General features: G+C 40.4%; 3 protein-coding genes across 3 annotated transcripts; 2 read left to right on the top strand and 1 right to left on the bottom strand.

The window, feature by feature from the left end:
* The first annotated feature begins 1,015 nt into the window (after positions 1-1,015).
* LOC101314983 (serine acetyltransferase 5-like) lies at positions 1,016-2,325 on the top strand. The gene is made up of 2 exons (XM_004287487.1): positions 1,016-1,440; positions 1,636-2,325. The coding sequence occupies exons 1-2, from the start codon at positions 1,072-1,074 to the stop codon at positions 2,125-2,127; spliced, it is 861 nt and encodes a 286-aa protein (XP_004287535.1). The 5' UTR covers positions 1,016-1,071; the 3' UTR covers positions 2,128-2,325.
* A 1,160-nt stretch (positions 2,326-3,485) lies between these two features.
* LOC101314691 (pentatricopeptide repeat-containing protein At2g15690-like) lies at positions 3,486-5,206 on the top strand. Its single transcript, XM_004287486.1, has one exon. The coding sequence runs from the start codon at positions 3,580-3,582 to the stop codon at positions 5,005-5,007; it is 1,428 nt and encodes a 475-aa protein (XP_004287534.1). The 5' UTR covers positions 3,486-3,579; the 3' UTR covers positions 5,008-5,206.
* A 2,110-nt stretch (positions 5,207-7,316) lies between these two features.
* On the bottom strand, positions 7,317-11,366 carry LOC101314405 (G-type lectin S-receptor-like serine/threonine-protein kinase B120-like). Its single transcript, XM_004287485.1, has 8 exons — positions 10,765-11,366; positions 9,126-9,242; positions 8,875-9,038; positions 8,537-8,750; positions 8,264-8,317; positions 8,080-8,155; positions 7,853-8,003; positions 7,317-7,714 (listed from the first exon to the last, which is right to left on the bottom strand). The coding sequence occupies exons 1-8, from the start codon at positions 11,330-11,332 to the stop codon at positions 7,424-7,426; spliced, it is 1,635 nt and encodes a 544-aa protein (XP_004287533.1). The 5' UTR covers positions 11,333-11,366; the 3' UTR covers positions 7,317-7,423.
* Between the last annotated feature and the right edge of the window lie 1,167 nt (positions 11,367-12,533).

Here is a 12,533-nt window from a genome sequence, read left to right as displayed (position 1 = left end):
AAAAAAAAACTTAAAGTAAAACCAAACAAGATCAAACAAATAAAGAACTCAGATCTGGGGTTCACCATATTGCATTTTTCAATCTCCTCCCAATCTTTTCTATCAAAAGCCGTCACCTTTCACTCCTAATTCAACACGAAAATAACAACCCACAATCAATACCACGATTTCATCCCAATTCTCATATCCTTTATCAGCATGAATGAAAATTGCTGATAAAAATCAATTGAAATTGAAGAAGAACGTATCAATGAACGTAGTATAACAAATGGAAATCAAATAAAAAGACCAAATTCTAGGCTTTGAAACTTACGCACATTGATGATCGTTTCCGGGGAGGGAGAGAATGTCACAGCTATAAAGAGATTTAGAGAGTTTAATTTCTTTTAAGTTTTTTTTAAAAAAAAAAAAGAAAAGAAAAGAAAAAGTTAGATTTACTTAAGTGCAGTAATTTTTTTACCATATTATGACGTGTCAAAAAATATTACATGGTGACTTCCTATTTGTCAAAGAGGACCATTAGGCATGCTGACGTGGTCCTCTTAGAGGACAGAAAAATTTCTCATTCATAGACATATCGTAAACGATAACTATCCTAATGGTTTTAAACACTTTCACATTGTATGAGACATATCGTAAAAGGTAACTATCCCGACTGTTTTAAATACTATCATATTGTATGAGACATGCCGAAAACGGTGTTATCCTGACGGTTTTAAACACTATCATATTGTATGAGACATACTGTAAATGGTAACAGTTACTGTTGAATCTACACATACTAGTAGTCTAATACTTCTTCACATTGGTAAATCCTCAAGCACTTTTAACTAAAGCACTTTAAGGGGCATTACTGTCCATCTAACTTTGACCTTTTTTACATTTTGTACAAAAACAGAACTCAAAGCACTTTTTATTACAAAAAAAAAAAAAAACTCTAAACACTTTTAACAAACGCACTGTGATAATAATCTTTCCCCTGTTAAGAGATAGAGCACCCAGCTCACCACATAATCAGAGTCACAACCCAATTCCACAACCACCAATTCACCACTATCATCTGCCAATACGATGCCGTCCGGTGAGCTGCGGCAGTCCGACTGCTCGGAGGACGAGGCCGAGCAGTGGCTGTGGGCCCGGATCAAAGCGGAGGCGAAGCGCGACGCCGAGTCGGAGCCGGCTCTGGCCAGCTACCTCTACTCGACCATCCTCTCGCACTCGTCGCTGGAGCGATCGCTGTCGTTTCACCTCGGCAACAAGCTCTGCTCCTCCACTCTCCTCTCCACGCTTCTCTACGACCTCTTCCTCAACACCTTCTCTTCCGACTCCTCTCTACGCGCCGCCGCCGTCGCTGATCTACGCGCCGCCCACGAGCGCGACCCGGCCTGCGTGTCGTTCTCTCACTGCTTGCTCAATTACAAAGGCTTTCTGGCATGTCAGGTAGATAATCCGATTCCCAATAGTTGATTTCGATTTTAAAGTAATCGTTGATTTCGATTTTATAGTAATCGTTGATTGATATGTATTTGGAAGGTTTATGAGTTTCCATTCTCAGCAGTTCATGTAATTTTGGTTTAGCTAATGAATTTGGGTTTTTTTTGAATAATAATGTGGATTGATTTGTGTTTGTTTTAGGCTCACCGAGTGGCACATAAGCTGTGGATTCAGTCACGCAGGCCGCTGGCGCTAGCGCTCCACTCACGGATAGCTGATGTGTTTGCGGTGGACATTCACCCGGCAGCGAGGATTGGGAAAGGGGTGCTGTTCGACCACGCGACAGGAGTGGTGGTGGGGGAGACGGCGGTGATTGGGAACAATGTGTCCATACTCCACCACGTGACGCTGGGAGGGACTGGAAAGGTCGGGGGAGACAGACACCCAAAGATTGGTGATGGGGTACTTATTGGAGCTGGGGCGACGATTTTGGGGAATGTGAAGATTGGAGAGGGGGCAAAGATTGGGGCGGGGTCGGTGGTGCTTATTGACGTGCCGGCGAGGACTACGGCGGTGGGGAATCCGGCGAGATTGGTTGGCGGGAAGGAGAAGCCGTCGAGGCATGAAGATGTGCCTGGAGAATCCATGGACCATACCTCGTTTTTATCAGAGTGGTCTGACTATATTATATAGGGTTTTGCCAGTTTTGATCTTGCTTGTGACACAAACAATGTATGCTATGTTGAACAATATTACCGTGTTTGCTAATCATCATTCGCCTCTAAACCTGTGGGAGTTGTATCTGTACGAACTAAACAACTAGCTGGCTTTAAGTGATCAGTGTTTCATTGATCGAACGCTATTCCAAGTTGCTTATATCCAATGGCATTGCTAGTTTGCTACCATCCAAGTTTCTCTGTCCAGTCATGTTTAGTTTGCTTTGCTACAATGAATGAACATCACTTTTCTACAGTCAGTAAGGTGGTTCATGGGAGATGGGTCAGTGAGTAGGTGGTTCATGATCATATTCATTTAATCAGTTTGCTCTACTTGGGCAGGCTAATCAGTGGACATATAGGGAGGTGTTTTGAGTATTCACTTCATACGACAGAGTGGTTCACAATACTACGAGTACATATATATGTTACAGGCTTACAGCAATGTACAAGCCTTGAAGTAGTGGATGGCCATGGTTGATAATGTTGCACAGACGAGTACCTTCAGATACATGGCTATTTAGTAATACTAAGTCCCAACTTCACCAAGGCATGGATAGTGGCGTGTTAGATGGTATGCAATAGCATCACGAACTTGACGGAACCTTTTTTCTCATATTCCGCTTCTATGTGATACTGTTGCAGCATCGTTTAATACTCCAGTATTCGTTCATTAAACCTTGCACATAGTTAGTGAAAAGAATATTATATTAACTTTTCGATCACATTTTTACATCTTAACGATAAAAATAAAAAAATCTATTGCACTAAAAAAAGTCCCTCGATGGTCATATAAATTAATTAATGATTTGGAACAACAGAAGGGAGAAAACCCAGAAAGTGGAGTAGAAAATCATTAGATTCGCTCAAGAAAAACAAAACGTGTAGTTATTTTTAACCAACATAATACTGATACTTATAGTAATACCCAAGAAACTAATAATACTGATCAACCAGACAAAGTAGCTTTGATACGTTATTCACAACAATCGGATTTTCGTCGAGACCTAATCAAAGGCTCTGTGCGTGCTCAAAGACAATAAGCAAAATAAGGTGTATAAACAAAACTTCTATTTATACATCTTATTTTGCTTATTTGACACGGATCAACTAGTTATGACATCACATTGATAGCCTCGACTTGTGTCCTAACTCGTCTGAGAGCTAAATTTGCCTCAATTGTTTGTCTCTTGCCTTCCGCTTTTCTCAAGTTAGTTTCTGCAATTTCAAGTTAGTGAAAGAATATTATATTAACTTTTCGATAAAATTTTTATATCTTTAACGTTTCAGTTGGTATTTCTATAAGGTTCAGTTGCTATTCCTTCCTATAATTTTGAGAGAAAATGTTGTATTATTTCAAGCTGCACAAAGAGACTTGGTTTTAAAACAAAGGCCTTATCACACTTGCTAGCTAGCTTCAGCAGCAACAATGGCTTCAGTCACTTGGCTTCAGCCAACCAACTCCACAATCTCTTCTTCTCGCTTCAAACCTCACCCCACCACTCCAAACCCTAACCCTCATCATCTCTTCCTCAAAACCCAACCTTTCTCATCCTTCAATCCCACCCCACCCAACCCATTTCGCACTTCCGCCGTCAATAATCCCAGCACCAACCGCCGCTACACCCGCTCCTCTCCGCCGCAACCCACCCGCCCTCGCTCCAAACCCGTATTCAAAACCCAACCCACCAACTACCCGACCCGAAATGAACCAAATGTGGGCGACCCATCACTGAAAGACGTGGACTTGATGGGTCTGTGCAAGGAGGGCAAGGTCGAAGAGGCCTTGGAGTATATGGGTCATGGCGTTTCTGCCGATTACGGTGTTTTCTGTGCGTTGGCGGAGCTCTGTGACGGCTTGAAATTTGGGAGGAAGATTGAGCAGTACTTGAAATTGACGCCTTTTGGTAGAGATATCGAGTTGAATGTGAAATTGATTGAAATGTATGCCAAATGTGGGAGCACTAGAGATGCACGCAAGGTGTTCGATAGAATGCCTGAGAGGGATTTGAGGGTGTGGCATTCGATGATCAATGCGTATGCGGCGAATGGGGAAGGGAGTGAGGGGGTGGTGTTGTTTGAGAGAATGAGGAGTGAGGGGTTGAAGCCGGATAAGGAGAGTGTTGCGGTGGTGTTGGCGGCGTGCGCGAGTGCGGGGGCGGTGGAAGAGGGGGTGAGGTACTTTGAATCGATGGAGGATGAGTATGGGATTGTGCCGGAGATTGAGCATTATGTAGGGGTTGTTGATGTGCTTGGGAAGTCTGGTCATTTGAATGAAGCTGTGGAGTTCGTTGAGAGGATGCCGTTTGAGCCTACCACGGAAGTTTGGGAGGCTCTTAGGGACTTGGCACGGATTCATGGAGATCTTGAGCTTGAAGATCGCGCGGAGGAGTTGTTGGTTAGTTTTGATCCTTCTAAGGCTAGTGGTGATAAAATGCCGTTGCCTCCAAGGAAGAAGTACTCTGAGATTAACATGCTGGAGGTGAGGAATAAGGTGAGTGAGTATAGGTGTATAGACATATATGGAGAGTCATATGAGCAATCGAAAGGTTTGAGAGGACAGATGAGGGAAGCAGGTTATGTGCCGGATACTAGGTACGTGTTGCACGACATTGATCAGGAAGCAAAAGAGCAGGCTTTGCAGTATCATAGCGAACGGTTGGCAATTGCTTATGGTCTGATCAGTACACCTGCTAGGCAAACTCTACGGATTATAAAGAACCTTCGTATCTGTGGTGATTGCCATAATGCAATTAAAATCATGTCGAAGATTGTTGGGAGGGAGCTGATTGTTAGGGATAACAAGCGGTTCCATCATTTCAAGAGTGGGAAATGCTCATGTGGAGATTACTGGTAAAGTTATAAGGTGATGGAAGTTTCTCTCCAAAACCAGGGTGTGGTGCCATGTTATGTAATGCAACTTCATTGCTGCACCCGAAAAACCAAAATGAAAAACTTTTGCTAGAAATTGACTTGGGGAATCTTATGAGCATCCACTGTACATTATTCATGTAGTTAAATTCAGTTAAATCAAATAGAAAGAGTGATGTTTTTGTATTTTGGCAAGTGATTAGGAGCTAATGAGCCATGATTAACAACAATCATTGGTGAACCACGTATGCCCTTCACGAAATTAAGCAACCCCTAAGCTACTAATCTAGCTCTGTAAATTTACCTGTGTGCTCTCCATTCCCTAATCCAATGGAAATTACAGTGACAAATCAGAACTTTTATGTTTTTTTTTTTTGGGTTCTGAACTCAGCATATTCATATAGCTACTTGAATAAGAGTTTAATTAACCTGGACTCCTAGGACCTGAGCAGACTTGGCATCTACCTTCAGCTTCCTCTGTCTCCCTGCTACGAAAATCCCTAACAAGTGCTCTGAACCTCATCACGCCACAAGCGTCTATAGTAGTCATAGCCTTTTTCCCTTGATACCAATGTCCAGAAGGGTAGTTTGACCTCAAGGATTATGTAACTTGCTTAAGAGTCCTTCTGTCATAATTCATAAGCAGCTTCAATTCGATCGCTTGAGCTCAACTGATCACCAGCAAAAGGACCAACCTCCCCAGTAAAGTAGGCAACTAGGCACCCAATGGAGTACCCGGGATTAGTTGCCTGGGCAACTAAACCTGCCTCATCTAACTTCGTATAAGCAGCCAATGCATCAGGGTCAAAACATTCCAGAATCCAACCTCAATTTTGCTGTAATGAATCTAACCAATGACTCCAAAACCAACTTCACATCATCCACTGCCAAAACTTTGAATTGGTAAATCATATTTGACGCTCATTAGAATTGGATTGAGTTTAATTCGATTTTGGGTTGATAAATCAGATTTCTGTGTTGGGGGGAATGGAGTTTCGCGCCAAAACGCGGTAAAAAGGTGGTGGTTAAGTTGGTGGGTTGGTGAAATTAGGGCTGTAAGTTTAACAAAATACCCGAAATGATCGAAATGATCGAAATGGGTAAACTATAAAAAAATATAATTTTTTTATAATATTTCATTGAAATTTTAATATTTATATTTAGGGTAAACTATAAAAAAAATACCGAACTTTGAAACTCATTTCAAATAAATACCTTATATTCAGATTCTTTTAAATAAATACTTGAGCTATGTAAAAATCCTACAAAGTCTTAATTCCGTTATACATTCTGTTAAACGAACCATTAAGTTAGTCTACGTGGCATGTGTGACGTGTCAATTCCTATTGACTAGACCTGTCAGCAAAGGTATTTTAGACCACCAAAAACTTTTTAAGTTTGCACGTTTTCATTCCCTCAGCAAATTGAGTATTGCACTTTGCTCGGATATCATAATATTTAGTTGCCTCATGAATAACTGCTAAGGTCAGAATTGTTTCTAATCGGGAAAAAAAAAAAAACAAACTGCTAAGATCAGAATCTAGGCCAACGAAACTAAAGTGCGGAGGGACTCAAAATGAGAATGAACTGAAACATAAAAAAACTTGATTGCATGTAAAGGAAGTCTTAATTAAAAGTCCAAATATGAAATCTCCAGAAAGTCATATAACTTAGGTACTCAAACAAGTAGTCGATCTATAACTTTTAAAATATCAAGAACCAATATGAGTATATCCAATTCAAGCAAATGGCTATTGGGGACTCATGTAAGAATCAGAAAGACTCATATAAAGAGACTTTTTGTCAAGACATAAGGACATAACACCATGTAAATTTGATTGATGCAGGGATACTATACTCAAACTTACACCCTACTTCATCAAACAAAAATCATATTTCTTACCAATTGTATGTTCACTTGCATATAGAGGGATTTAGGGAAGTATTCTTCCCTACCTTGATCCTCACTCTACAAACACAATTTCAGAAACTGAAGAATGTTTCCCATTGCACGTACGTGTGAATTGTAACAAGAACGGCAAAGAAAAAGTGCAAACTCAATAGAGAGGGCTGACAATTTAGGGTTAAGGGTTTAACGGGAATAAATTTTTGGTGGTCTAAAATACCCTTGCTGACAGGTCCAGTCAATAAGAATTGACACGTCACACATGCCACGTAGACAACTTAACGGTTCGTTTAACGGAATGTATAACGGAATTGAGACTTTATAGGATTTTGTATAGCTCGAGTATTTATTTGAAAGAATATGAAGATGGGGTATTTATTTGAAATGAGTTTTAAAGTTCGGGTATTTTTTTGTAGTTTACCCTTCTTTTTTTCTTTTCTTTTTCCTTTTTGTTGTAAATGATCCCAATTTGAAAGCTAACATTAATATTGAAGCTCTATCGAGGTTCTGGCAAAGTAATAGTGACTACATTTTTGGAATATGTGGTAACAGGACTTGAAATCCTACTTGTTGAAAAAGCAGGTTCTTTTGACAGTGGAAGTGATGTAGCTTCATCGACCTCTAGCATATGAATTACCGATGACATTGTTGGTCGATCAGCTGGAGCTTCTTGAACACACAAAAGCCCGACATGGATGCACCTCAAAGCTTCATGAATCCGGGAAGTTTCCCTTACTGATGCGTCAATTACCTCCATTTCTCTACCTACTTTCCATAATTGCCATATCTGATATTTACACATATAATACAATTAGTCTTCCTCTTGCATCCCGATTCACCGTATGTTAAAAATTGTCCTAACTGATATGCAAAGCTTCAAATCACTAGAAAACACAGTAAGAACTTCCCAAGTTTATTATCTTACCCATTGAGCTAGCGTTTGTGAATTTTCGCAATAATAAAACAAAGCATTCTTCTTTCCGCTTACAATCTCTAACAATAGTACTCCAAAACTAAACACATCCAATTTCTCAGAAAAATGACCATATAATGCATATTCAGGTGACATGTAGCCGCTGCAAAAAAGGTGGAGAGAATGAACTACAATATCGATTATGGAAGTTTAAATAATAGAACTTATGGGATACTTACTATGTCCCAACAACCTTGTTGGTGTTTGCTTCAATTTGATTTATATCAAAAATCCTCGCCATTCCAAAGTCTGACACTTTGGGATTCATTGTTTCATCCAACAGAACATTACTTGCTTTTAGATCTCTGTGAATGATTTTCAATCTAGAGTATTTGTGAATATATAATACTCCTTGAGCAATACCTTGTATAATTCGAAAGCGTGTACCCCAATCCAACTTTGTCTTTTCACAAGGATCTAATTGCACAAATCATAAGGAAAAACTTTAATTCCTTTGTTCAGTTTTGCCTATCCTGTACCACATTTGGTATGTAATACGGTTCAAACTGCGTGGTATGTCGTATGGTTCAAACTGCGTTACATACCAAAAGTTGTACAAGATAAGGAAATTAAAGAAATTCAAACTTGATGTCACAATGTCAAAAGTTGAATCTGAGAAGTCATAAGCATACGTACCAAACAACAATTTGTCCAAACTTCGATTTGGCATGTACTCGTAGATCAATATGAGTTCATCTTCTTCCATACAGCAACCTAAGAGACGAGCAAGATTGGTATGTTGGAGTTTGGCTATAAGTTTCAACTCATTCATGAACTCATGATGTCCTTGCCCAGACTTCTTTGATAGTCTCTTTATGGCCACTGCTTCTTGATTTTCTGGCAAAATTCCCTATAGTAGCAAAGAGAACCAAGCCTTACTTACCCTCAAATTAAATTAATTTGGAACTAACAAGGAGAAGTACCAAAATGAAGAAGAATGTACTTGCATGAAGATCATATTAAAGAAGCGTCACCTTATAAACAGGGCCAAATCCTCCCTCTCCAAGTTTATTTCCTTCAGAGAAGTTGTTTGTAGCAGCTAATATACTCCTCAAACTGAAGAGTGGTAGTTCTGTATCATTCTTCCCACCACCTGCAGTCACCTTACTTGTATTCCCACTCACTCTTGATATCCTCCCTGTTTCAGTATTTTTGTAAGAATATTATTCGTAACGATTACAAGAATCCATGTCCTGCACATAAGGGAGAAGTGCAAGCTGCATACCAAATTTTTTCTTCCATAAGAAATAACCAAAAGTTATTGTAAGAAATCCAACTGCTGCAGAGACTATTGCAATTACAAGGGTCCGCTTCAAGGAATTAACAGAAAGTCCCTTTTTGCCTACAAAACAGAGTAACAGACAAAGATTAGATGGTTAACTTTTAATAAAGGTAGCTCCAAGTTCTGGCAATGCATGAGTTTAATTATAACTTCAGTGTGTTAAGGATTTCTCTTCACACATCAGAAAAGAAAATAACAAACAAACGAACTATATACTTAATTCAGAGCCGTGAACACGAATATAGACATCATGTGCAGCAATATTGTGATTCTGAACTAGATCCAGTAATTCGCCAAACCATGCCAAACAAGTCCCTGTACTTCCATCTGTCCCATTAACATAAGCATAAGCTGTGCAAGAACAGTTCTGCCGACATTCAGATTCACACTCGCTCATACTCCTATTGTTTAACAAAACAGAATAATCCGGCAGACTCACCATTTCAAGCTTTGAGAAATTGGCTTTTATGCCGCTACCACATGTCAACACATTTTCCCTAACACAGCCACCGGACCAATCCCCCACTGCCGATTGGTTCGGAAACTTGGCTTTGAAGCCAGTCAAACACTTGCAACGAGCATAAAAATCACAGTTATCACTAGGTGAATACCCCAATTCCAGCCACTTTTTACCAGTATCCTGCCACAGCAGCAGATTAAATTGCCCTGACGGACTCAACCAGCCCCTCAATTTTAATGAGCTATCCGAGACACAATAAGAAAGATAAACGTCATCAACATCAAAGTATAAGACAGGAAAAACGCGGTTCCACTTGTATTTTGAAACGCTGTTCGTGTATCCTTGCCGACGTATATGGTACTTCTCCAATACCGAGTAGTTTTGTTCCAGATAACGCACTGAACTTGTACTTTAGAATCTATGCCAAAATTGAACCTTCCTGGTTGTGGATCCTCAAGCGCTGCCCAGGATGTAAGGCGCCTTTGTTGGCCAGTCTTCTTGTTCAAGCTAATCTTAACGCCGGGTAACATAGGGATGATCGAAGCTCTTCCACAAGGTGACTTCTTCAAAGCTCAGAACAAGGTTTCCGGTATCAGTAAGTAATCCAGTTTTGTACTTCACCGAGTTCCAAAATATCACCAATAGCATAAACTCAAATTCAGAAAGAAAAGACGATCGCCGTCGCTTTGGCCTATGTCGGGGTCGGAGTCATCTTCTCCTCTTACCCTTAAATTTTTTTGTATTGGTTGTTGAACAAATCAGCCGCCTTAATTGAAAAGTGGGTAACCTTTCACTTTGGTTACCTAAAAGTCTAAAACTCGATCGACCAGACTATCTACTCTAAGCTTAAAAGCCTTATAAAACACACACAAACATATTCCAAGGATGATCAAGTCAACAACGGCCGGGTTTGGAAACGTTTTAATTACCTTCTCATATGTCATAATAATAATATTAACAATACCGCTGCATATTTGTCCAAGAACAGTTATGAACTCCATGGTCTAGACAGATAGCTGATTCCTAACATACGTTTTCACGGCTAATCTGTAGACCTATACATGTATCTTATTTTGGAAAAGTTAGTGCATGTATAACGATAAGGAGTGAAATTGATGATACCTGCTGGAGTTGGAACCGTTGAAAGAGTACATATTTGTGTCGAAGATGAAGTAGTCTGGCAAAAGCACATGAATTCGTTAGCACCAGTACTGTTTGCCCCACAAGCTCCCCCTGATGCCAAACAACTGCTGCAAAGGGCAGGATCAGCATTTAGCACATCCAATTCAAAACCACCATCTATGGCAGCCTCAATATCTATTTTTTCGCTGTCCAGAGCCACAGAACTGGATTGAGATACCGGAACCAAAACCGCAGCTTTACAAGCGCCCGAACTTACTGGATCAATCGTGATAACATTAGCTTTTGCTGCTGTGAGATAGGAAACAGTGACGGTATTGTTGCAGGCAAGCGAATTACCCAACGCTGATATGCTTGTATTGCAATTGTACCAAAAAGACACGTTCAGGGAATCAGAAGAGTAACTGAAGAGAGATAAGTTGAGGTTTGTGGCAACATATGTCGAGGGACAGATAGTTTCCCAGTAATCGTCCCTAGCAACTTTTACAGTCGGACTTGTTGTACTACTAATATTTTTCATGTCAAGAATTCTGAAATTGATATCCCTCATGGTGATCAATGGGACAGTGCCATTGCATGTGACCTCGAACCCAGATCTGCCACAGTAATAGGGTCGGTTCCCTCCCCAAAAGGGGTAAGAGATGTTGCTTTTGACACTTCCGCATGTAATAGGTAGGCTGCAGTTGCCATATTCCGCTGTATCAGCACACACGCTCAATTGAAAATTGATCGACAGAAAGAAAGTGATCAAAAGCAAAGGAATCAAAGAGGACTGAAAGAGCACAGAGAAATTCATATTAGCTTAGCTAGGAAGGCTCAATGAACAGGAATCAGCTCATGACCAATAACGAAAATGAAGAATGAGCCTGCTAGCTAGTAATATAGTTGCGGCGACACCAAGTCACCAAGTCACAGGGTCTTTATATGCAGTCCAACTTTGAAATATTCAATGAAGAAAAACTAACACAATGCCTCTTATCTCTGTTTTCTCTCTTTAAATTTGGATGTTCCAGTCACACAACACCAATGGCTACACGGCAAAGGCACCTAAATTGAATCCAAATTTATATTCTAATTTCCCAACCCACTATTCATTATGAACTGATTGTCTGCGAGGAGCCAGAAACACAGCTCCTCCTTTTCCTTTCCTTTCAGTTTGATGGCATGTCTCCGAGTCTAATCTCTCTTATCTGCGAGGAATGGGGTTCGGGGGTCGACGACAAAAATCTCCCTAATATTCTCGTTATTTCATTGAAACATGCGGGCTGGGTGGAGTCAAGATGGGCCTAGGCGGTACCCAGAAAAGTGGGCCTACCGGACAAAACGATCCCACCTTTAAAAACGAAAAAAGAAAAAGATGTTCTAGGATATTCTCTATGTGTGCTTTGGCCTTATGCCAATAGGATATGTAGTTAGACTAGATCTATGTATTCATATCCTTACCATACTGGTATTGTGTAATTCCCTATATAAAGGGCTCCTATCAATGAATAAGATGATGACTCTCTTGCTATCTTTTTGTCTCTACACTTTATCCTTTATCACGTTATCATGCACTTTGTTCTAACCCTAGAGCCAATAGCCCACCATTTTTTTCTAAACCCTAAAAACCAAAACCCTAAAATCGGGCAGCCTTGTTTTTCCCGATTTCCGACCAAAATTCGGACTGCCCTCCGCCGGAATTTTATATCCCCAGAAAGCTCTCTCCGCCCCGGATCCAACGCCACCGGTCTCACCCTGAGAACCGGCCG

The sequence above is a fragment of the Fragaria vesca genome, linkage group LG1 (assembly GCF_000184155.1).
Source record: "Fragaria vesca subsp. vesca linkage group LG1, FraVesHawaii_1.0, whole genome shotgun sequence".
NCBI classification, from domain to species: Eukaryota; Viridiplantae; Streptophyta; class Magnoliopsida; order Rosales; family Rosaceae; genus Fragaria; species Fragaria vesca.
This window is presented reverse-complemented; position numbering and strand designations above follow the sequence as displayed.

Coding starts and splice junctions, on each gene's coding strand:
- LOC101314983 (XM_004287487.1), top strand. CDS start 1,072: ATGCCGTCCGGTGAGCTGCGGCAGTCCGACTGCTCGGAGGACGAGGCC. Junction 1,441..1,635: donor AAGGCTTTCTGGCATGTCAG/GTAGATAATCCG, acceptor TGTTTGTTTTAG/GCTCACCGAGTGGCACATAA.
- LOC101314691 (XM_004287486.1), top strand. CDS start 3,580: ATGGCTTCAGTCACTTGGCTTCAGCCAACCAACTCCACAATCTCTTCT.
- LOC101314405 (XM_004287485.1), bottom strand. CDS start 11,332: ATGAGGGATATCAATTTCAGAATTCTTGACATGAAAAATATTAGTAGT. Junction 8,156..8,263: donor ACGCTTTCGAATTATACAAG/GTATTGCTCAAG, acceptor TGAATCCCAAAG/TGTCAGACTTTGGAATGGCG. Junction 7,715..7,852: donor CACAAACGCTAGCTCAATGG/GTAAGATAATAA, acceptor TGTAAATATCAG/ATATGGCAATTATGGAAAGT.